The sequence below is a fragment of the Eleginops maclovinus genome, chromosome 23 (assembly GCF_036324505.1).
Source record: "Eleginops maclovinus isolate JMC-PN-2008 ecotype Puerto Natales chromosome 23, JC_Emac_rtc_rv5, whole genome shotgun sequence".
Taxonomy (NCBI): domain Eukaryota; kingdom Metazoa; phylum Chordata; class Actinopteri; order Perciformes; family Eleginopidae; genus Eleginops; species Eleginops maclovinus.
Genome location: NC_086371.1, coordinates 14,744,182 through 14,768,816, shown reverse-complemented (window position 1 = coordinate 14,768,816; position 24,635 = coordinate 14,744,182). Strand labels below are relative to the sequence as shown.

Genomic DNA, 24,635 nt, shown 5'->3' with positions numbered 1-24,635 from the left:
TGTTAAGGTGATGCAACGCCCGGTTATACTGCGTTTCTGTCTAAATGTATAGTTTCTAGAGCCATGGCGTCATAATGATAGCATTAAGAGGTGGAATAATTCAGGTAGGACTGTGTAGGACATCACTGAAGGCCTAGGTGTGAAATGCACGGCCCGCCACTGCTGTATCTTATGGCTTTTTCAGTGAAAATGCATCACATCTGAGTTCAGTTGACCTTGTGCAGACCTCAACATTATGATTATATTGTTTAGTTATATATTGGCCCTTATGTGTTTGGACATTTTTTAATACTTAAATATTTTTTAATTGCCTTATACGGCTAAGAAACCTGAAATTTAAAGACCAGAAAAAGAGGGTGCAAATCTTTTATTTATATCTATGGCACTATGAATTATTCACAACTAAATAAAACAAGAATATCTGTATATTATTTATTGGTTTCCACAAAAAAACTCATACAGTGTCCTTGATCAGGATTGTGTGCATATGATTTGATCAGATGTTATTGACAGTTACCAAACAAACATTTAAATTAAGGTTCAAATCTTGTTACGTCCTGATTTGCGCATCACATCAACTTCACTCCTACTGAGCCCTGCACACTTCCAAAAAAACGAGGAAAGCAAGGAGAAAATCTTTCAGGTGAAATAATCCAAAATGTTTTCTTTTAAGACAATCATTTCCACCTAGCAAAGATTAAATAAAATGCAAAAAATCCTTTCTGATTTGACTGACTGTCTCGCTCTGATCTCCATCCAAACCCGCTGCTCTGCGGGAAGCTCTCAGCACAGGGCTCATGAAGTATAAATGGGAGCTGATCGACAGGAGCTCACTCACCCACTGTGAAGCCTGACGTCAACACCACATTTGATGCTGCAGGGAACTCCAATAGAAAGTCCCACTTCAACAGGAATTCATGTGATATTCAACAAGGCCTATACCTGCTTGACCTGAAGGATCTGTAACAGAGGGACTGACCCAGTGGAGAGTTCCCAGCTTCTTTCATACATTAGTCCTATTATGCATACACATGTCTGTTCATTTTGCACACCCTGGGGTATACTAGACTGTTTTACTCCACATGCACTTACTCTAAAATGTGCATTGCAGCCCTTTGAGGGATAGAGGAGAACAATCTCTGCCTTGACGGTAAGGCACGCAATCAGTGAGTCCTGAGTGCTCTCTCTGACCAGCTCACTGAAGGAAATGACCTAAATGAAAATGATTTCCCTGACCCTGTCTCTCCCCATGCTTTCCTCTGTCACTGTCTGTCCATCTTTGGTTAGACGAGGAATCCCTCTATTGACGGAGAGGGAAAGGGATGAATGACCGCGTTGGCTGCTGGTGGACGTGCATCTCCTTTGTAGCCGAGGTAAAAAAGCCCTGTGGCTCTGAGAAACACTTCTCCATCGATTCATCCACATGAATAAACTTACAACAGCCAAGGTGACACATCTGAAAACACTACGTGTCTGTGTGGTATGCATTTAAAAAATGTGTAGATGTGCAAATGCCCAAAGTGCTCATACATTAATACATGACATGGGCATCTACACACACAAAAGCAAAGCCTGCCCTTCGCCTGAAAAGTTACTCCTTCTGCAAGGATGGGCAAATAAAATGCCTTGCAGTCTTTTATCGCCCTTTCTATACTTCTGTCATAACTGAGACATTGCAAGAGGAGGAGGAGGAAACATCTAACGTGGAAAAGTTTAATGAGATTCAACTGGCTTTATCTGTCTGTAGTAAAACACTAATGTGAGCGCCTGCATATCTTAAGAAGAAAATCTGTTCTGAAGATTTTAATTTGTATCACCGGCTGAGACAATAATTGGCCCAGCTCATATCTTTGGAGGTTGGGTCAACAATAAATAACTTGCCAACTGAGAAGCAAACTTTTTAAGCTGAATTACAGGGCGTGCTTAAGAGTTTCATGGGAGCAGAAAGAATATCAAAACCTATGGTAAAGTGGGAACTACATTATCACTCCTTTAGTCTTCTTGAAAGGTCATTATGACAAAATCACTTTTGATGAGGTCTTGGACCACAACAATGACACAAAATATCTCAGTAGTGGATAATTTCCACTTCTTCTGGTCAACTTATGCCCATCATTTCAGTCCAGGTTGTGAAATGGAAGCCTGGCTTGACATTCCTGCCTCGCCACATGTGTGCTGTTGAACATGCTAATCAAAGAGGATCACCTGCACATGATCTGTGTAATTAAAGGGGCCATTACATGCATGCACACAGAGGTGGTTGGAGCACCGAGGTGAGCGTGTGGACAGTAGCTGCACCGGCAGTGGAGAGCACCATAAGAAAGCTCACAGGGGCAAGGACATGATGTGCTGTAATTGATGATGATGGGTTTGTCTGCTCAGCAACACTCAGGTGTGACAAACACACACACGCCAGCTGAATGAATTCAGTCAGTACTCGAACAACACATCTGCTTCCAACCTGGGTCACAGCTCGACCATGTGCATCGTGCCTAAGACCTGAGTCAGTGATGAATCCTGTCGTTTCCATTATTAACACACTGAGCACAGAGCTTGTCCTACACCGTCTGAGCGAAATCTTTCAGTGCACGGTAATGTGCAAGCATTGATCTGATGGATAGGTTTTGTTTTACACCACTTATGCATTCCTCTGCAGGACTCTCAAAGGCATAGTGATCATTATTCAGAGCTCCCGTTAGCAGAGGATTGAGTACACAAAATAAACACTTTCCAGATCTTCAAAACCTGTTTGTTATCTGTCCCAATGTCAGAAAGTAGGCAAAATAGAAAAGAGATAGGAGAAAGCATTGCTGCAAAATGAGAGCTTTTCTATAAATGAAGAGGTTTATCTCAAGACAGCATAAGACGTTTAATCAGGCACAGAAAGGCACTGAATGACAGACAGGAGGAGAGAATGAATGATGGGAGTGACAGAGAGAGAAAGGGCAGGCTGCACACCTATCACCCACACAAAATATTTAAGTAAAAATGCCTAGGGGAAATTCATATACTCACCTCCTGTCCTTCCTTCTCTCAGTACAGACGTGCAGTGGAGTAAATGGCACTCCTCATCTCACTGCTGCTATGATGTCTGCGAGAGCACACCCCTCTCTGCCCATTCATAGCTCAGCCGACGCACCACTCATGTATGCACGTGCACGTGCACGCACACACACAGAGTGTGTTATACAGGTAACATGTACTGCACTATTCATTGTCTCAGGTTCATTACTTCAGAGACAAACAATCTACAAGATGGGTGAATGAGATGCTCTCCAGAACGAACCCTGTCACATACTCAGAGATATACATGCTGCTGACATCATCCGTGTAGATGAATGCATCTATGACTCATCTAATTTGTTTTGTAACACATACAATAGCCAAATTCACCCCGCAATAGTCCTCTCAGGCTCCTCATGACAAATCACCTTCCAGCAACAAGTCTGTAGAAAGATGAAGCAAATCATTGGCTACAAACCCTTCATAAAGAGCCAATCGCAGCACTGCAATGATCCACCGTCACTGTGCAAAAATGACATAATTACATGACATGGCAATTCAGAGGAAGGCTTCTGTACCAAGATAAGCGAAACGCACCTGATCATTTACCCAAAGATGGAAACAATGGACACCGACAGACAGATACATATCAGACTTGTTTTACACTGCATGAGTCATTCAGTCAGGCCACTGGGACAGCACAGTCTGGCTGAATCACAAATATAAAACCAAATCACGTCAAGCCTGAAACTGACCTCAGTGATTCCTCCCAAAAATTCCTCACAGAGGGCTAAGATCGCAAACCTGTTGTTTATCCTTAAAAACAAACACAAACAGGATCATATCTCATCATAAAACACTTTAATTATTTTGAAGCACCCTGAAGGATATATTTTATGCATCTATCATCTGATTCATTTTCTGAAATATCACATTATTAATTCATGATCTGACCCTGAGATTTCGCAGCTGACATGAAAACAGGACTTGACCAGGGCGTCATCACGGCAAAGCTAAATCCATTTAAGCACTGCAAACACACATTTGAAAATAACACATAGGCACACAAAAGGAACATTTGTTATTTAAAATATAAAAAACTAATCTTTGTAAAAACATTCAATAATCTTAAATCAAATAAAGAAAACAGAACCATTGTGCAATACCATCATAACCCCTTCTGAACAGTCCTGAATAGAATCATGTTTTTGCTAAGAGCTCATAGAAAAGCAGGACTGCAGTATGACATAATGAGGGATTAAAGCAATTAATAAAAGTGGCTTTATCTCCAGGGAAAGCTTCAGGATCAAGGGTTGAGCTAAAACTTATGTTCAAGACTTTTTTGAATACCTTAAACAATTTATAGCAAACATCCTTCCCGTTAAAATGTGTAGTGTTTTCAAACGACACTATAAAAACTTGCCATGGTCTTAATTCTTCTTTAAATATTGCCTCAACAGGCCAATTATCAGTAGCAAAGATGGCAGAACACTGCTGTCTCAGAGCTTATTTGTAAACAATTATAAAAAGTGCATGACCATTTAACACCGTCTTTTGACGTGATTGGTCTCTTTGTTTTGTGAGATATTTGTTGTAGTTTCTGATTGTGTCTTTGTCCTTCCCACACAAACACTAACGCTTTTCAAACTGCTGTTTCCTTCAAGTCTTTGTCCTCAGATTCAGCAGATTTGGGGGTTTCCTTCCCCGCTCCGGCTGACGTTGACGTCTTGTTGGGGTCGTCAGTGGAGGAGCTGGTTGTACTGGGTTGTTCTGTCTTTGTGTCTGGTTCCGGCTTGAGGAATAGAGGGACCTCCAGCTGCTCCTTCGTCAAAAGGCCTCGCTGGTCATCAACCCTGCAGCCCTGAGCCCTTGTCAGCATGTCCAGAAACCCTGAAACACAAAATATATCACGCAAATTGTGATATTTGTTTCAAATTACATTCACATCACTGTGCTATCTGCACTGCTGAGTTGCCATACCATCCATTTCCCGGTTTTTACTGGCCTTGGACTGCGGCTTGGCCCTGTCCGTTTGTAGCAATGACCGGGTCTCAAGCCCACCTGCCTGGGACCCGAATACATTCCAGGGTTATCAATGTACAGAAAAAGGTTTCACAGGTTTTAGATCCTACTGACATTGTAGACTACACATAGCAGAAATCACACAATAAATAAACCTTTTCATCACTGGTAAATGTTGAGGATTCCTAATAAAGATTGAGATGTCCCTATGCAAACTAACAAAGAAAGTTGACATTAATATCCATACAATCAAATGAATAATCTGCACGACGCTGACATGTTCTTGGTGATTATTATTTAAATAAGGAAGCTTGTCAACAAGGTTGTGTTGCAAGTCCCTCCATTGTTCACACATAGCTGTGGCCTTCAAATGATAACCTTCATTATATTTTCTTACATATTGACCAAGAGCGTATTAGCAGCTTTCCTTGTACGTAGGATGTTTAGCAGTCTATTAAAATAACCTCACCTGTGTGGCTGCTGCAGCAGAACTGCTGCCTCTTGAAACAATGGTTTGGTTTCCTGTTCAAATCACACAAAAGATACAACTCAGTGTGTTCTTCATTTCTTATAGAAGAGAAGAAGCCAGTGGGACCGCTGATAATGCCACAGAACTCAACTTCCCCATTGAGTTAAACACTCTGGCATAAGCCAAATAAAATATTCCTGACAAGAATTAAACTGGTCCTCCTGGGATGTAACGGCTCTAAATGCAGGGAACCGAGCTGAGGTCGGGCGCACTGATCCAAAGTGAAGTTGGTTTTGGTCTCTTAGCAGTTGGGAAATGAAGTGAGTGAACTTAAAGTGACACAGCACTCAACAAACCAAATGGACTTGGACGTTTCTACCGAACAGGGAAGAATGAAGACACAGAGAGCGAGGCACAAAGAAAACAGAGTAGGAAAAAAAGGACCCTGCTGACAGTGGCACTGTAATGGAAAGGGAAAATACTTTCTCCTCAAACGCAGCTAAGAGCAAGGGAGAGCAAAGAAATGCAGAAACACTTTCTAGGACGCATTAAGAAACATTTACTTGAAAAAAGAGGCCCAGGCAGGCTCCAGGCAGCAGGAGAGAACACACAAAAGCATCGCAGATGCATCACCCATAGACAACCAACAGTGGCTGGAGGGCTAAAATGTGCTTTTATTGGATTGAACTAATTTAATTTACTCACTGGCCAAGGAGGTTTCTTTTCATTCTGTGGCCGCTTGTGCTTTTGGGCGAGCAGTGTAGTTATAATTAAATTATCTAAACATTATTGTCTGTGGTTCCCACTAAAGTGATGCATTGGTTTTAAAAAAGGTCAAGTGTATTAACCTTTGATTTTGTCAAGCCGAAGCGTTTTATTGGCCAGTCTGAACACGGTGCCGGTCATGTTCAAAGGCTCCTCGCTTCCAACCTGAAAGGAACAAAGACAATTAGATATGTTGGACAGAAGCTGACAGTTGCACAGTCGTGTGAGTATGAAGAGAAGACCCCAGAGAAAACGGTTCTTGATGCAGAACAGAGAAAACACAGATTGCATTACAAAAACGCTATAGTCCTCGTCACTTATTTCATCAACTAAATAATGCAACACCTTCAATTTCTCTCAAAGTGAAAGAAAGAATTATCAATAATTTATCAGAGAAATTACTCAAAACACTGGGTACATATTATGGTCTCTATCATACATCATTCAGACACTCACCATGGTGACCAGGGCTTCTTGTGGCTTGAGGCGGTGTTTCTGCAGCACCGCAGAGAGGGCGTCCTGCAGCGTCTTACTGGACTTCACCATGATCCCCACTGTCTTTCCAGTGGAGACAATCTCCAGCCTGAAACAAACATGCATGTCAATAACCCACCTTACTCAATACACAACAACCATGTGGAGGTAAAGCATCAGTCAAATCTATTCCTACAAATCCAAATGTCACATAAATATCTGCCACCCAGTGTTTGAGCAGGACATCCAAATTGGAAATTGTATTCAATGCTTTAATAGAGTTCTAATCGGCCCAGTCTGAACACAAGGACTTCCCTCTAAAGTGAGAAGTGGCATGCTGTGGTGTGAAAGCCTGCAAGGGTGACAGACACACACAAAAACAGAAATGAAGGAAGTGGCACAGTTCACTCACTTAAACATTACCCTGAGCTCCAGAGAGACCTGCTGATCTCTCAGCACGGAGCAGTCCTGCTCCAGTGATAAGGGCTGCTGCACAGAGGGAACAGTGCATCAGAGACAAGGGACTTCTGCATCAGCTGGGGACACTTTCAATTTACTTTATTAATCTTAAAAATGTAAAAGAAGGAGTAAGAGGTTGGGAAGATGTCGGAACAGGAAGTTGCAAAACAACTATAGTGTGACATTTTGAACAGCTTCTTGATTTTTGACTGTGGCTAGTGCTGTAGACGGAGCAGCTACGTGCTCACCTTGTCCTTGCCATGAAGGTAGATGATGACATCTTTCAGCGGGAAGCCTCTCTTCTCGCACAGGCTTGCCAGCATTTCTTTGATGGGTTGACCGTTACGTGTGGGGGCCAGGGAGGCACTGCCATCGGGTAGGTAGACACAGCAGTAGCCCCCCTCCACCCCTATCCGACTCACAGCACCCTGCTCTAGAGACCGGGGACTTGATCTGCCATTCTACATTACAGATAGAGAAGACAGGTATAAATGTGAGAGAAAATACACTTGAAAGCAATATCTGGGAACTTTATGGCGGATGTTTTCTCTACACCGGGAGAGCTGACACTTGGAAGAATACAATTTGTTATTAATGTGTGCATATTGTCAAACGATTGACCAATGCACTGACCTCTATCTGCCAGTAGAGGGAGCCTAGCTCCACACCGCTGCTTGACTTGACCGACAACTGGGCCTCTTTCCGGGAGACTGAGCCCTGGATGTTTGTAGTATCTATTTTGAAAGATGGAGATAAAGAACCAAGAGAGAGCCAGGGTAGGAATATAAGATGAAGTCACACAATACACATAAAGATATAATATAGAAACACAAGATCTGCCACTACCTCCCCAAGATCCTCTTTTCTGTTGCTGTTTTTCAGAGGCACTCCTACCCACTGAAAAGCTGTTAGAGTCTGACTTCCTGTTCTGTTTAAGGTAGTGAATTAAGAAATGCCATTAGTAGCAAATTAAGACAAGTGTCAGTCGCATGTTGTTTTTTTCCTGCCCTGCCCCTTCGTCCATTTGCTCTTTTCCCTCTACCTTCTTGTCACTCAACGGGCTTCTGGTTGCTACGTCCTCCCACGATCCCGTGCAGACTTTCTCTTTAGAGAGCTGAGGTACAGATTTACCTTCTACGCCTGGCAAGGTGCAGCTCTGGAAGAGAGGAGAGCGCACAAAGCGCCTGTAGCTATCCATTTTCATCAGTTTAAATATCTGAAACAAAAAGGAGGAATAGTTGTACTAGCAGTCAAGCTGAGTCAACAAACAATTTATCACTGTATTCCTGAGCCTGATGGGAATACAGACTCCTAACATACCTGAGCTTGAGCCTTGTTAAACATATCAGGTGAGGGCTCTTCCAGGTCTTTTTCCTCTGTCTTAGCCGTGTCATCTATGTTGACTGAGTAGGGGGCGTTGTCCGACAGGTAGGTGTTGTAGATGGATCGAGCTGCAGCCTTCAGCTGGGAAAACAACAGCTCCATCAGACTGAAAGCTCCTTAAATATGAACTCTACTTTTGTTTACTTTTGACTGGAATTACCCCAATCAACAACCCTGTCGATTTCTCCACTTCCTGTTTCAATAGTAGAATATAATAGACCAAACCATATTATATTAAAAAGGGCTTGTTAACTAAATATTGAAAAGTTGTTTTACAGAGTAAGGGAATATCAAAACAAAAAATGTTGCTTCTGCACAGAAAAAAATATAGGAACCACGTTTCCCTCACTGTTTGTCAACATTCACAGAATATACAAACATAAGTTTCAGGAAACTTCTGTTGAGGAGTATAAAAATTATGAAAAGGGAGCTTATGCAGAGTAAAAACACAACAACATAATGAATCAGAGATGACAAGCAACATGCTTCATCATGTAAAGAGATAAAAAGTGCCATCATACCTCTACCACGGAGCTGGCTGAGATCTTCCTGAATTTTTCACAAGCCTGCCAGAATAAAATGTTCTCAGCACTCACCTCCGACATCAAGAAAGACTGCGGAAAAAGACACATACACTGTGTATCAACACATATCACAAATCTTGAGAAGTAGCGAGAAAACATCTTTGAGTGATTCCCGAACTCAAAATAACGGCACGCGTGTTGAACATGTCTCACCGTAAACTGGCGGACTCCATAGGGATCCTCCAGCAGCTTCTCAAATGAGATGGCCCAGCTCAGCACGTTGTTGGCTGGGCCCGTCTCTCCGCCCGGACTCCCAGGAAGGCTGGAGCTGCTGCCTCCACAGCCCCGTGTAGACATGTTCAACTCTAAAAACACATCCAGACACAAACACACCCATTTATCAGCACGATCAGTATGACCAAGTTAGAGACTCAGATATTTGCATGCACAGACATGTTTCTGTTTTCGAGGGAACGCAAGATGTACGGGACTGTCAGCACGCGTGTTGGTGGTTCATGCTTACCTCCGTCTGACACTGCCTGGCTCTGTTAATAGAGAGATAAAAGAGGAACATGAGAACAAAACACCATATAATATGCAAAACACCCTTATTATAAAAGGCATCATGACCTTTGTACACGTTGAGAATTTCCACAAAAGAACTTGATTTAATTATACAAATCAAAGAGGAATTCTATTTAAATTCATAACTCATCGCCATGATTCTGAAAATAAAAGTAGGGGGCAGAACTACACAATTCTCTGATGAGAGAAATGTGTGCATTTTCAGTATATTTAAATACTGCAAAAGTATTCTGTTTAACAATTTGTTTAGCACTTGAAAACAGTAAACCAGAAATAAGACGCATATTACAAAAGCACAGAGGCATGCATTTAGGAAGTGAAATGTGAACGCCAGCTGCATCTTTTTTTCTTCTTGTATGTAACAATGTAATGCAATCACTCAAGACTATTTTCACAGGAAGTGGTTGTGACACTGATGACAAGGGCTCTCATTCAGCTTTTACAGATCATATTCACCTTCATCTTGTAGAAGTTCTTTCTGTTTCAATTTCAGCCCTTTCACATTCAGGCACTGAACATATATTCTGCAAACTTGTGGCACACAAACATGTATGCATGTTACTCAAAGAACAGGGTACCTAGATATAGATCAAACACCCATTGCTGGTTTAAAATAATACAATAGTTTTAACTGAAATCAAAGAATGGTACAACTAAAGCTCCAGCTCAAGGATCCAGTAATACTTAAATAACATTTAAGCATTAATCAGAAGCTCTTTCCGTGTAAATTCATCACTTTGTCATAGGTGTGCTTTTCTCTTCACAGCACTAATCTTTTCTAATCTTTTTTTTTTATTATCATTTAACCTCTGGGTTGGTTCTGTAAAATGTCTTTAAATGTGAATCAACTCTTAATATTATCTTAAGTCAAGGTTTAAATCGAAAGCAAAACTTTGTTTGAAAATCTTTACTCGGCATTCAGTGACTCTAGTCCACTTGGTTAAGTCCGTATTAACCAAGGTACAAAGGCCCATTCCTGGTGTAGACATAGCCACTGAAAACGTTTTAAAACATGAAGGATTGATTGACAATATTTCCATTGTTTCTACTTGAAAAACATCATAAACACAAGCGTCTGTGTAGTACTTATCTTCACAACAGCTGAAAAAGGAACAGCTCTTGATAATCTATAAATTTGCCCATATAAGGTTGATATGGGCTGGCAGTTTCTGCAGGTGTTGGCTCCATCTCTTCAAGTTTTTTTGCTACACTGTTTCAACTCTGGCTTCAAAAACACACCATGTTGGTGCCTACATACACTACTCTTTACAGTTTGCAACACACACTTCATCCACAGTTTTCCAGAGAGTAATAAAAAACTAATATAAATGTATTATAAGCATGCTTAAGCACCTTTCATTTTCTCATTCACTGCAACAGAGAACAATATTTTAGGATTATGATTCTCTGTGAATCCCTTGAAACAGAGACAACATATGCAACCACCCTATGTGAGGAAGGAGTCTGATGCACCACCATTTATAGAAACAATTGTAGTCACACAAAATGCAAAGCACAGAAAGAAGCTTTCTACCAATGTCCAGGTCTTTTTTGCTGCTGTGAAACACATCTTTATACACACTATTAACACCTTTTTCAGACCTAAACCAATTCTAGAAATGTGATGGTCTTGCACAGAGTTGAATAAAGCCAACTCAGCCTACACATAACAGATTGCTTTGGATTTCGCTACTGACTCGAGAAGGCCTGTTCTGTTTTCAGTAGCAACCAACTGCAAGCCACACAGCCTGATTGGTTTTGGCACTTTGAAGATAAAACACGAGAAACTAATTTTCATAATTTACGTATTCTGACTTTGACGACAGCTCAACAGTACGAGAAAGGTTAAGCAGCAGAGCTTACCAAGACTTTACAATACTTACTGATATTTAACCAACTTTACTCCAAGTTATTTCCCACAGGTTCGCTTGAAAGTCCTCTACGTAAGAACTGACAAAGACTCTTTCTTTCTACAGAATAAATGAACCAATGAAACATAGGCAGAACCAAACCAAGCAAGAGTTGCCAACTCACCATGTGGCCAACAGGAATCCCCAGAGATTTGCAGTTCTTCGCCATCGTGGCTCAGACACCAAAATACAAGTTGATGTCTGTATGCGACGAGCACACTCTCAGGGAGCACAGTTAAGTGCTCCACCCAAACATGATGCATAGTCTTCACACACACACACACACACCCACACACACACACACACACATACATCTTCCTGTCACTTCCTGTCCGGAAGGGATGTCTTGCCATAGCAACAAGCCACAAAAGAGGAAGTATGGTTACTCTGATCAAACTGTTTTCAGACTACGTCTTGATAAACCCTATGATGTGGGAACGCAGACAACGATCACACTTTGTCACTTTGCGAGTTACTTGACGCAGCTTACAACAAAAATTAAATCCAAAGATAATTTTTCAGTGCTTCACCTCAAAACATATTCAAGCACTTGTTTCCTTTTACTTACAAGTCATTGAGATTTTACATTAAAAATAGAAAACACCTCAAGGCCTCAATCTGTTTTTTTAGGATAGTTATCCTGCAATACCGTACAGTAGTTGAAGTCAGACTCAATACATTACTAGACCTCTACAAGATGTTGGCAAAAATGTAATATCAAAACTATCAAAAAATTGTTAGCTGTTATATATTAACATAATATTCCACATCCAAATTACACTTTTCAGAAAGGTGTAGTTGTGAACACGTTTTAATGAGGTTTGATACAAAGAGAGCTAGGAGTTATTAATTATTCAGCAGCCCCAGCAATCAAGTAATTGTAAAAAGAGTCCAAGAAGAGTGTGCAACCAGTGCACATTTTACATTAATGTATGAATAATGCGAAACCACTCTGCTTTACATACCTTCTTTTCTGCCATGATGCCAGTGGTGTAAAAATGTTCATATTTCTTGAACTGCTTCAGTGCAGCATCTTTTGCCAGGTGGGAGAACCTGCGATAAATTCCTCTAAGAGCGACCATTTTCAGGGAAACAAACACAATGCAAGACCGATGGTCAGGAGAAGAGAGCCGACAGCGCTGGATGTCTGCAGGTCAGAGTTAATCAGCACAAGCTGAGGGCCGCAGGTGTTGCAAGGCATATTTATCAACAGTAAACCTTTTTTTCCTTGGAAATACTGTCAATTAGCTTTCATGTGTGACAACATTGACCTGTTTACTTTTGCTAGGATATCAAAGTGTTTGTATGGCCATCTGCGTAACGTTAAATGCTAAGCACATTTGGATAGTTGTTCGTAATGGCAACATTGAAACATTACTAGCAACGCAGTTTAGCCTTCAAACAAAAAGTAAAGGGTAACAGTGAAACCAAAAAAGGAAACATTTTTAAAATGACAGAAAACTTCCGGAGTTCAAAAGTGAAGAAATGTCATGGTGGTAACTTAGCTAAGTAAATGCAATGCTCTATACTAGCATTATTAGCATAGTGGCTAATGTCTAACTGTTTTACGCACACATTTTAAGTCAGTAACTGGAGCAATCTCACCTCAGCTGTAATGCCACCTCACCTTCAACTGTAGGCTTTATAAATATGATCTTACTTGCAAACTGCTTTCCAATTTGCATTTAATGTTAATGATTAACATGCTATCTTCAGTAGGCTATCGTATTAGCATGCCAGCAGTAGGCCCACATAATGTGGTGGCTTAAAGATGATGAGTGGCCTGTAAACGTGTTACTGTGTATTCAGTAGCAAGTTAGTGTAACATGCTTAAATGATCTTGTTGTTATCGATTACGGTAGCATGTTAATATTTAGAACATTCTTAAAAAGGTTTATTGGCAAGTAGCAATGTTGTACTTGCAAATACACTTGTTTGGTGTTGTAAACAGTGTAGCTATACAATAAACTAGGGTGACCAGACGTCCTCTTTTGCCCGGACATGTCCTCTTTTTATGTCCTGTCCGGAGGGTCCGGGGGGGTTTTATAAATTCATGAAAACGTCCGGTTTTCACAGTTTTTCATGGGACCATTAAGCGTGTACTTAAATTGAATGGCGCTTTGCACAGAAGTCTACTGTACTTAGACTTCCCCCCCAACAATCGCAAGTGTCCTCTTTTTCGCCACCTCAAATCTGGTCACCCTAAATAAACATATTATTGGAAAGGAAAATACAGGCAAAGTATTGCAGAAACTGAAATGTATAAATACATATAGAAGGAAAGGAAAATGACAAAAACAATGGAAACAAAAAAAATCAAATATTAAAGCTACAATATAACTAATGTGTTTAAATAAAGTTCAGCTGAAGCGGCATCATTTAGTTCACAGACATGAGTGTTTCCTGTCAAACTGAATATTTGAAGAAATATTGACCTGCTAATGGCACTTAATTCAAGGCAATGAATAAAGATGATTTAATGGAACAGTATTCAATTGGTTGAACAAACAATGAATGTCATCAACTTAGGAAATACATAAAACATTTTTGAAAATTAAACAACTTAAAGTATAACTTGAACTGGAGTCAAGATGAGCACACGATCCAGATTGTTATTGCTCAAAACTGGCTGCCCCTATGATACAATACTGTTGACCTTCATCACTGGGATGGGGTTAGGCTATGGTTTGGTTGAGGTTAACATAACAGGAGGGATGAGGGAACACTACCAGCCTATTTTATGTATGGAATCTGATCTTCATTCCAATACACTACATTTTGACAAGAGAGCCAAAGTGACTCAGAGACTATTTGAATTCCCAAACCAGTTTTGTTTTTACCATGCAGAGTTTGCATGTTGACTTTGTGTTTTCTCTGATGCTCTTTTCTACTCCCACGACCCAAGCACATGCAGGTTTGATGATATTAAACTCCTAATTGCCCTGCCTTTGGCTGTTAGGAATGTGATGGTGTTTGAGTTTTCCATATATCTCCAATGTGCACCTTGCTTATTTTCCAGTACATCCCCTCGGACCCTAAAGGGGGTTAATAAATTAAATGGATACTCAGCACTCTCTACTGGCCACTGCATGAATAAATACTGTGTATAAATGCCATGGATAACTTAAATGAAAGAAAAATATTTCATTTCGATGTTTCAGCTTCAGAAATGCACTCAAATTGGCTCTAACCCCATCTATTCTGAGCGAAGTTATTTCTGGTATTTGTCACATTATATGTTGTATAGAAAGGCAGTAGATAGACTTTGCCTAAGTAAATTATGGTTTTGCTTATAACAGGTTTTCGTTCAGCATACAATGGTCTCTTTTTTTCATATTCCTTGTTCGTTTCCCTATTTCTCCTTCAAATGCTCAGTTTTTTTGATGGTCAAACTCCCCTAATTGTATCCTTAATATTACCTCACACCATTAAAAGCAGCAGTAGCAGTCTAACAGGCATCATGGCCATCACTCCCATCTATGAAACATGCAAACAGAGATATTGTTTGTGCAATAATGTTCCAGGAAAGAATTTATTTGCATTGGAATCAGCTCTGCCATGCCTTTTCGGAAGCAAAGACCATAAGGCTAGGCAAAACAGAGCAGATCATCATTCAACTCTGTGAGTGAGGAGAGAACACCACCACAGGTAAAAAGGCAAACATTTAACATTATTTTCTACCTTTATGATGATATGTTATATATCATGCGCAAGATGATAGAATCGCGAGCGCTATGACATTTTATTTTCCTATTTGTTTTTAAATGCTGCTATATCTTATTCATACAGATTCTGATCTCATTTTACTATTGAATGTATTACTTAAACCAATAAAATGATGTTTTCCAACAGAGAATGGTTGTGAGAGGGGTCTCCCTATACCTTTTGCTTGGTTATCTGATCAAAAGTAAGGAGCCACTTTTGTATTTAATATATATATTTGTGTTTATCATAAATGTATATCCCTGTTTATCTCAACAGCCAAAACATTTTATTTTATTTATTTTATATTTTAGCAGGTAGCACCTGTTTTCCTGGTGAGTGTCTGAGATGTAACACTACAGAGGCAGGTAATAATTAATATCCTCTTAAATTTAAGAGTAAAGAACCTCTTACTATACGCAAAAAATTGTGAGTTGAGATGCAAAGACATTTTTTCTTAATCGTATGTTTCCTGCCTCTGTTTTTCTTATAGTCCATTGTAAACTCTGCTTTACAAAACTGTGCTTCAATGGTGAGTGCTAAGTTTCATTATTCTTCTTATATAGTCTATTTCTGAGTGCTTCATTGGGTTGAATAAGTACGTGTAGGTCTATCTGTATTTAAATAAATGCCTTGTACATTATTTTGAATACAATTTGAATGTGACTGTATTAATTTCCATGTTTACTATTCTCTCTAGCATCAGCTATTCCATCGAACTGCACAAAAGGTAACATCTTACTGGCATTTCAGCTAAACACATGAGGTGACAATCAGCTGATTACCTTACACTATCACAGTTGCATTATTCCCCTCAAATATTAACCCTGCACATCAGACTTTCAGGTTTCTGTCAACAGCAATAACTCCAAGCTTAAGGAGGGCGAGGACATCCATCTTAGATGTGTCCATAAACTTCCCGACCAGATTCCTAAGTTTGGTTGGATGAGGGACAAACACGAAATTCAACACCAGAATGAAAGTGAGCTGCATGTCAAAAAGGTGCTCTCAAACAAAGCAGGCAAGTACATCTGCTTTGTGAGGAGCGTGTGTGGCTATTACGAGTCTGCGCCACATGATGTCACTGTAGAGAGTAAGTAGTCCCCGTTTATACCACACTGTAACAGATGACAGATTTTAGCCAATAACTATTTTGCATTGAACAATTTCTCAATTTGAAATGACAGAGCTTAAAGACTTAACTAAAATGTGAATAGTTAGAAACACACCTTAATGATTGTTAATAGTATGTGTCTGTTTCTGCCATTATGAAATGTTTCCTCATCTAGACAATTCAGTGGTGATGCTGGTGGTCTGTGGTGTTTCCGCTTTGGTCCTGGTCTTGGTTATGGGGCTGGCTATGAAGTTCAAGCTGAAAAGAGACAATGGTAAGAGCTAATTTCAGGTTGTCTGTGACTTCATATAGGAGTTTTAAAGCCTCTTCTTTATATATTTAATCAAATAGATTGGGGTTTAAAAAAAAGGTGATGATAGATATACTGCAGCACAATGTTAACTAAAGTGTAGGAGTATTATATGTATTAATATTACAAAAAGATCCTTCTTGCAAGGCATTATGAGTAGACCGATTTCTATCCGTCAAATGTAAGGCTTCATTCGGCAGCCAGTTAGCTTAGCATACTGAGCTTAGCGTATTTCCCAAACTGTCAAACTATGCTTAAATGTTTTGATATGGCTTAATTTTGATCAACAGATTTTAATTATTTAAATGTACAGTATAAAGTATGACACCTCTGAACTCTCTCTGCAGCTAATCACAGAGAGAGGATGAAGCAGAAGGCCACCATGGAGCAGAGGGCCGCTCAAGCTCCTTTCCCACCAAGAGAATCCTAAACAACTATTCACATGTCACTTCTTAGACGCATTTATCCAAAGCTAGAACTACCAGTCTATTACCCTCAGATATAATGAGCAGCCATATTGTTTCATAATTTGATGTTGTTGTATTTGATGCATCAATAAAACCTCTTTAATCTCTGTCTTCAAGGCTAAGTGTCTGCGATCAGCTGACGTTACAAGCTTATGAATAGCCATTTCAAGCCCAGGGTGGATGATTTGTTCAACACAGCTCTCGTGTAAACCCCACCTCCTGACCAGAGACTCTGTTTAGTTGCAGAAAAGCATCTAGAAATGTTTTAATCTTGATACAGGACAGGCTCTCTCAAACTAATCCAGTTGAATGCTCTACTTATAGGAACGCACACTTTAGATGACACACACTCAGCAGTTTAATAGCGGCTGGCATGTAATGGATATATGGGATGATAATGCTATCCTCTCCAAGAGATGGATGGATGTGGGATTTGAGGGTTGACTTACAAACACAGAAATAATAAGTTGCCTGGTTCAACTGCATGACATAATCCTTTGAAGTGTATGCGTTAAACTCTATGCTGCCACTCCAAGCTTTTAGGGTCAGTGATTTTTGCATAAAGGGCACGTTTTCCCCATCAGCCTTATGGCAACGTGTCTAAACTTTTTTCTATTTTCTAAACATAACATCCGTGTGAGTATGTCACAATTGTTTATAGCATTTCCTCCTATAGCAGGTGGCTAAGGGATAATCCATGTAAAGCCAGTGCAAAGTGGGGATGGAGGGATGGACAGAAAAGGGGGGGGCGGCCTTTGCACGGATGACTAGGGCTAATTCTGGCCTCCTAATCCCAGTCCCATCCACCCTCCCCCTCTTCCTCCTATCTAACTCCAAGGCGGCAGTGAGGAGCTATTGACGCCCAGGTAGACATTTCTATCACAACCACACATAGCCCTTTACCTATTCAAGTTTACAGAGAAGAGAGAGGGAAAAGACAGAGGCTGCTGGTACCTTTTTTCTACGTAGCTAGCCTGGGTGACTGGAAAGCTAACACACCTGTGTGAGCGTCACTGGAGATGTAGCTGCAGCCCTCCAGTCAACTCACAGGAAACTCGCCACCATGGGAGAAGCTCAAAAGGTAAGTGACCTGACTAGTAAAACTTAGTATTTGTTTACTAGGCACTGTATGCAAGTGCCTATCAAATGAATTTATAAAAAGTTTCCAAAGGTGTGAAACAATAACTTTATTTGGCAGAATAGAGCAGCTGTTGTGATGCAACTCTGCTATGATGGTTGGATAATCTAAACTGGTAATTTTGTCAGATAGTGTGAATAAAATGGTTATAAATCCAAATGTCAGCAATAATTCCCTTTTGTATACAACCCATCATACACTGTAATACCTTTCACTTTGAATGAAGTGTTAAAGCTACAGCGTCTCTTTTGTCAGCTGTGTGGCAGACTGCGCTTGTGCAACCTTGCTTCAGACTAATCAAATTAAAAGGAACACCATTATGTGAATGGAGCTCTAATCAAGACCAGTGCTTTTTCTAAATAAAGCAACAGATTGATCCTTACAGGAATAGAGGCTATATAGTTGAAAGAGAGGGAGACGCTGGAGATTGGTTGGTGGGTGGAGCAAATTGGGCGCGCATGTGTAGTCAACAGTGCGTAAGAGGTGCTTTGACCTCAAATCAGAAAGAGGTTAGTAGGTTCACTTTTCAGGTTTAAAGTATTTCTGAAAACTGCCTTTTTATTTACTTAAATGTATGAGGTTGGATGTTTCAGATTACTCACATACTTTTGTATCCTAACTCAAAACATGATCAAATGATAATATTAAATGACTAATGACATTTAGACTTTCACAGAAGAAAAATGATCTACAAATACTGAAATATGGTGAGTGAATGTTGAAATAAGTTTATGGTCGCCTATATTCTTCCAACACAACCCCTCCCCCCCACCTGCAGGGCTTACTCTCTGTCATTGAGAAACTGAAGGGATCCACAGAGCAGGAAGTCAGGATAGTGCTTCTGGGTTTGGACAATGCTGGCAAGACCACCCTGCTGAAGAGCCTCGCCTCTGAGGATGTGAGCACCATCACACCAACACAGGTGAGGGGAACTTATATGTTGAAACTCACACACACACACACACACACACACACACACACACACACACACACACACACACACACACACACACACACACACACACACACACACACACACACACACACACACATCAAAATCTTAGGGAAAATAAGTTCTCGCAGAATATGTATTGTGTCCTTTTTTTTATATAGTTTTTCTCAACATGAACAGCTGAGCAGCTCCAAAACATCATCACCGGATGTTTATGATTAAGCATATTTCAAATCAAACGGGAGAATGTGCAAGGAAAAAATACTCAATATTTCTTTAACCAACAAGTTATCACTCTTTAAAGATCAATTTGTCTGCTGTCACTGAATCCTTTTGCAAAATCTCTGATACAACGATGGGTTTCTTTTGTGTGAAAGAAGCTTTTTTAAATGTTTTTTTGTATTTTCATGGCACTGTTACAGAGCATTAAAAAAGGCAGGGGGATTGTATGTAATCTTGTGAGACTAGCTGGAGCAGTGCACGCTGTCGCTCAAAGTAATGGGATTCAGGTGACCTTTGCTTTCTGACACACTGAAATAAATGATTGGGCTTACAGTACACACGTTAAAACATTCAACAAGCAAAAGGATGATTTGAGGATCATGCTGTTAAGTCTTATATGGGAAATAACGCCTAGGCAGGAAACTACCTTCCTTATTTACATGCTCTCAACACATTTTCAGGGAATTTTTATTTGTTTGAGTGAAAGCTTCTTATCACCCTCTTGTGATGTGATTGTTTAACATCTAATCACATTATCTAATACCCTTGCATTACTCTCATAAGCCATCACATGGATCAGATGTAATGCCTGGTCCTTAACATGTGTGAAGGCTCATCAGGCAGAGAGCATGCAGTCCTGCATGACAAGTCACAACAAAGCCAAACCAGACTCAACCAAAACACATACGCTTCACGTGATCCTTCTAGTCTTATCTTTTTGCTCCTCCGCTGACCCTTAGGATAAAGTTGTTATACAACCTCTTCGACTTAAATAAAAGCAGCGTTGTTATGAAAAACAGCTTCGGATTAACACAGTGACCAGAGCACCTGTTGCCCTCCTGCTGAAGCGTAACAAGGTTACAATACAAAGTGATTAAACAGTGATTCATTTAGTACACACACCTGTGCTCGAGTACACTGCCGCTCAATGAATCGCTTCATAATCATTTGCAAGCTCTCCAGGTGCTGCATACTGTAACTGTGTTAAATTGAAGGCAGTGATGTGCAGTACAGTGACTCCAGTTTTCAATTTCCTTTCAGGGCTTCAACATAAAGAGTGTTGCCTCTCATGGCATGAAACTCAATGTTTGGGACATTGGAGGACAAAGGAAGATAAGGCCTTTTTGGAAAAAGTACCTGGAAAACACAGACCTGTTGGTGAGTGAATAAACATTTGAATCAGTTCAACAATTTCCCATGGGACAAATGTCCTTTATATGCTTTATCTCTATTTGCAACCCACAAGATAATAATAATAATAATAATAATAATAATTATAATTATAATAATAGTAACTTTAACTTATTAAGTGCCCTTCGGGGGTCCAAGTTCGCTTTACATGAGTTACAAAACAGTCAGACAAACAGTCAAAATGTGATGGAACATTTCTGAATATATGACGAGTGTATCTTCTCACAATGACTGTTTGGCTGCTGAAGTGCACCATCTGTATACTTAAGGTTAAGGCCAAAGGGAAACTTTCTTTTTCATTAAGTGTCCATGTTTACTTGTCAGTTAATGTAATTGTAACATATTTGTACTTTCAGATTTATGTCATTGACAGTGCAGACAAGAAGCGGTTTGAAGAGACGGGACTGGTGAGCTTGATGTCATTTCTGGATACGCATACATTCAGAACCATAGCAAAACAAGGATACCTAAAGTTCATTATATTACACTAGATAGATAGATTGATGTGTACATTAACATACTATTTAATGAGGTATGTTGACACTAAGCTGATTAAGCAGAAATAAGCAGGAACGCTAGTGAACAGATATTAACTAACAGTCCGGTAAAGGTATAGGATTAAAAGAATGATTAATAACTTCTAGATATAGTCATACTAAATGTATGGGTGCACAAAATCATTTTCATTCGAAATGTCATTGTTTTGTTTTTAAAAAATAAAATAAATTGTACGTGTGCGGATTTGCAGGAGCTGTCCGAGCTGATTGATGAGGAGAACCTTAAAGGTGTACCAGTGCTTATCTTTGCCAATAAGCAGGATCTGGCGACATCATCACCCGCCAGCGAGATCGCAGAGGGACTCAACCTGCACACGTACCGGGACCGCGAGTGGCAGATTCAGGCATGCTCAGCTGTATCTGGAGAGGGAGTTCAGGTCAGGCTTTAGTGATTTATTTTCAGATGGAACCAAATTAATAATATAAAAGACCCTAGACCCTTTAGACCCTACAAAAAATATATATTATTTGCTATTCTCCATGGTTTTGAAGCCTTTTTTTATATCTTCAAATTATGAAACTGATTTGCACTGCTCATTTTATTTCCTCGACAGGATGGCATGAACTGGATTTGCAACAATATTGTGAATAAGAAGAAGTGAACCAGCATCTCTCTGACATCTCTTTCCGTCTGAGAGTCAAACAGAGAAACAGCATCACATAAGGGATTAAAAAGACGACATCACTTCTTTCAAAACCAACACACCCCACCTATGACAGGTCCTTCTGCCCTCACTGACTGAATGATATTTTGTTTTTTTCAATTTGTGTCATTTTTATGAATATTTTGCAAATGTAGCTCATTTTAAAAACATATTATAGCTGCAATAAGTGAATTTGGCACTTATTAATCATTGTTCTGTCCAAAACATGTATGTTGTTGCCTCCCTTTCCCAAGGATCCTTGTCTGGTGAGTATGTGTGCTTTCTGAAACAACAAGAAAACCATTCTGAGTGTGTAGCCATGTAGAACTGTTGGGGTTTGTCAGTTAAATAGACACCAGAGCGGTGTGAGTGTAAAGTATGTGTTTCGAGATTTTTGACAATAAAACAATTTGTCATTTCTGCTATTTTCTTTTTCTTTTTGCAATGTAGCAATCAAATGCACCCATTAATGGTCAAATAATTGTTTTAAAAACTGTCAGGGAAATGACAGAAAACATGCAAATGTGGCTGTAAATGTCAACGCATTCCTGAGTGACAAGAGGAACAATAACAAGCTGTTATACTCCTGCTCAGCTGTCAACTTGCTTTTCCACACCACCATGACGAGCACTTACATTGTACTGTGATAGAGAGACTAATTGGAGAGCAAGAGCAGGAGAGAGGAGTGTTCACAATTATACACTTGCATGGCAGAACAAGATATCAAATCTTCAAGGCAGCAGAGCAACAGTGCAGGAAATTACACGCAGAGAGGCTGAGTAATTAACATCAGAGACTTCCTCAAAGTGTTTGTTTTGTATGTTAATTCAGCAAAGGTTATGTAGCATGCAGTGCCTCTGAGAAATGTTAGAGCTGTATGGATGGTTGGCCATATGACACACATCTGATGTCCAGCTGTGAGCACTTCACTTGTTCTCACAGCAGGAATAAAAATGATCTGCTTTGTGTGAGCATCTTTGAGGTAAAATGCTTCTTCACCCTCCATTCTAAAATCTACAAAAAAAGATTGTGCTAATCTTTGATGTCAGAAGACTTCCTCCGTCTTTACCCACTTTGCAGAATCGGAATCGGAAACTGATTTGTTGCCAAGTAGGTTAACACATACGAGGAATTTGCCTTGGTGAACATGGTGCATACATAGACACAGTTTTTTCACACCAAAAAATGAAATAAAAATAATTGAAGCTATTAAACATTAAGATATAGAAAATAATTTAAATGAAATCTGGATATACTAAAAAAAACGATGTGCAGTGTACTATTGCAAAGTACTTGGATTAATACAATCAAATGAAATATTTGCAGTAATGTTATGGGAAGTGGATGAGAGGTAACTTGTGTTTGGAGGGTTGTGCAAAACTGGCAATACTTAATTGAAATAAACAAAAACAAGAAACTGTTTGCCTAGTGTGCATTAATGTAATGCATAGAGTCTATAGAGTGGCTGAAGGCAAGTGACGGTGGAGGCCGGTAGCAGATGGGAAGAAACTGTTAAGGTGGAGAGAGGTTTTGGTCCTGATGGACTGCAGCCTCCTACCAGTGGGGGTCAAACAGTTTGTGTCCAGGGTGGGAGGAGTTGACGTTGGTCAAATGCCCCCACACACTTGGAGGCCCACACAGCCCTGTGTTACTCTCACTTATTTGTCCTTTATAATGACCTTCGTGTAGACTAAGTCCTCTATTCAGCCATTTTGTCTCTACTCTGCAGTTGGATTTAATGGATCTTTCGTTTCTATTGTCTGAAGCTTTAATTAACCATCTGAAAGCACTCAGGAATCACATCAGCTTGCGGGCTTTGTTCAGCATCCTCCCCTACATGAAATCATGCTCATTTATATTTTTTTCTTTTGTCTGGTATTTTTTGAGTGGTTTGGAAAAAAAACAAAAACAGCTGAAGAAGAAAATCTCTATGGCAACTATAATTTGGTGCAAGTCCTAAACCATTTTTTAGTCATCAACTCCTGGTGAGCGAGCACAGCAGGGGTGCGGGACCAATTACAACTTGAACCATAGGATCATTCTGGCAGTTTAAAAGAGACCAGACGGCACAGGAGCTGAGCTGGGAACAGTCTGCAGTGTGTTGTTCAGGGCTGCTGCTTTTACCAACAGGGGGCAGTGTTAGAGAGCATGATCATCTGCAGGGCTGCAGAGGAAGCTTTGCTCTTTACACATAAGTGTTTAGACACACTTTAATTCATTGATTTTGTCCCAAAACTCATCTTAGATCAAGAAGATCCTGCACAGTCTCAGAAATATATATCTCATGAACGATTTGTCCTATGAGCTATAATGTAGACATATTGAAACTTTAGTTACATGTATATATTTATATATGTTTCAAACCAATAACTCTTCTGTCCTCTGTTAATACATCCTAATATCTCCATTTGTATTCTTACACACCTTCATATTATGTGATGTACGATGTCACTTCCATTAAAGTGGCCCTTAAGCAAGTGTTGCCATGGCAACCCTCCCTGTTATTTGTGATCTGCCAGCCACCTCTCTTCTTTAGTCCAGCCCTCCCTCTCTTGTCCTCCATTTCTTTCATTTTCCTAAGCTCTGCTCATCAAAAGAAAACCTGCTCAGAGAGACTGGACTGCAACACATTCCAGGTACGAACAAACAACACCTCTGTGTTTGGCTGACTGTAAAAAAGAGATAATTATCCTGGTGAATAGCAGCAGGTTAATTAAACATATTGCAAAGTTGTGTTGCTTGGA

General features: G+C 40.0%; 3 protein-coding genes across 8 annotated transcripts; 2 read left to right on the top strand and 1 right to left on the bottom strand.

The window, feature by feature from the left end:
* Positions 1 to 3,849: 3,849 nt before the first annotated feature.
* On the bottom strand, positions 3,850 to 13,294 carry LOC134859727 (regulator of G-protein signaling 14-like). 5 transcript variants are annotated; one of them, XM_063876398.1, is made up of 16 exons: positions 13,200 to 13,294; positions 12,560 to 12,662; positions 9,623 to 9,644; positions 9,313 to 9,464; positions 9,097 to 9,189; positions 8,513 to 8,656; positions 8,235 to 8,408; positions 8,039 to 8,120; positions 7,826 to 7,926; positions 7,441 to 7,653; positions 7,146 to 7,222; positions 6,716 to 6,842; positions 6,343 to 6,424; positions 5,495 to 5,547; positions 4,984 to 5,068; positions 3,850 to 4,893 (listed from the first exon to the last, which is right to left on the bottom strand). In XM_063876398.1, the coding sequence occupies exons 1-16, from the start codon at positions 13,277 to 13,279 to the stop codon at positions 4,646 to 4,648; spliced, it is 1,836 nt and encodes a 611-aa protein (XP_063732468.1). In that variant the 5' UTR covers positions 13,280 to 13,294; the 3' UTR covers positions 3,850 to 4,645. The 5 variants fall into 5 exon arrangements, 4 of the variants coding, with proteins under 4 accessions (XP_063732468.1, XP_063732472.1, XP_063732469.1 ...); XM_063876402.1 differs by lacking the exon at positions 8,039 to 8,120 and having other exon boundaries at positions 8,324 to 8,408; XM_063876399.1 differs by lacking the exons at positions 12,560 to 12,662; positions 13,200 to 13,294 and adding an exon at positions 11,719 to 11,856.
* A 1,818-nt stretch (positions 13,295 to 15,112) lies between these two features.
* LOC134859728 (uncharacterized) lies at positions 15,113 to 17,298 on the top strand. Of its 2 annotated transcripts, none has more exons than XM_063876404.1 (8): positions 15,113 to 15,242; positions 15,447 to 15,501; positions 15,611 to 15,631; positions 15,790 to 15,828; positions 15,997 to 16,026; positions 16,135 to 16,389; positions 16,586 to 16,684; positions 17,068 to 17,298. In XM_063876404.1, exons 2-8 carry the CDS (start codon positions 15,450 to 15,452, stop codon positions 17,148 to 17,150), a joined length of 579 nt encoding a protein of 192 aa, XP_063732474.1. In that variant the 5' UTR covers positions 15,113 to 15,242; positions 15,447 to 15,449; the 3' UTR covers positions 17,151 to 17,298. The 2 variants fall into 2 exon arrangements, with proteins under 2 accessions (XP_063732474.1, XP_063732473.1); XM_063876403.1 differs by having other exon boundaries at positions 15,611 to 15,664.
* A 569-nt stretch (positions 17,299 to 17,867) lies between these two features.
* On the top strand, positions 17,868 to 22,311 carry arl3l1 (ADP ribosylation factor like GTPase 3, like 1). The gene is made up of 6 exons (XM_063876405.1): positions 17,868 to 18,268; positions 19,104 to 19,247; positions 20,541 to 20,657; positions 21,047 to 21,097; positions 21,439 to 21,624; positions 21,802 to 22,311. Exons 1-6 carry the CDS (start codon positions 18,251 to 18,253, stop codon positions 21,847 to 21,849), a joined length of 564 nt encoding a protein of 187 aa, XP_063732475.1. The 5' UTR covers positions 17,868 to 18,250; the 3' UTR covers positions 21,850 to 22,311.
* The last annotated feature ends 2,324 nt before the right edge of the window (positions 22,312 to 24,635 follow it).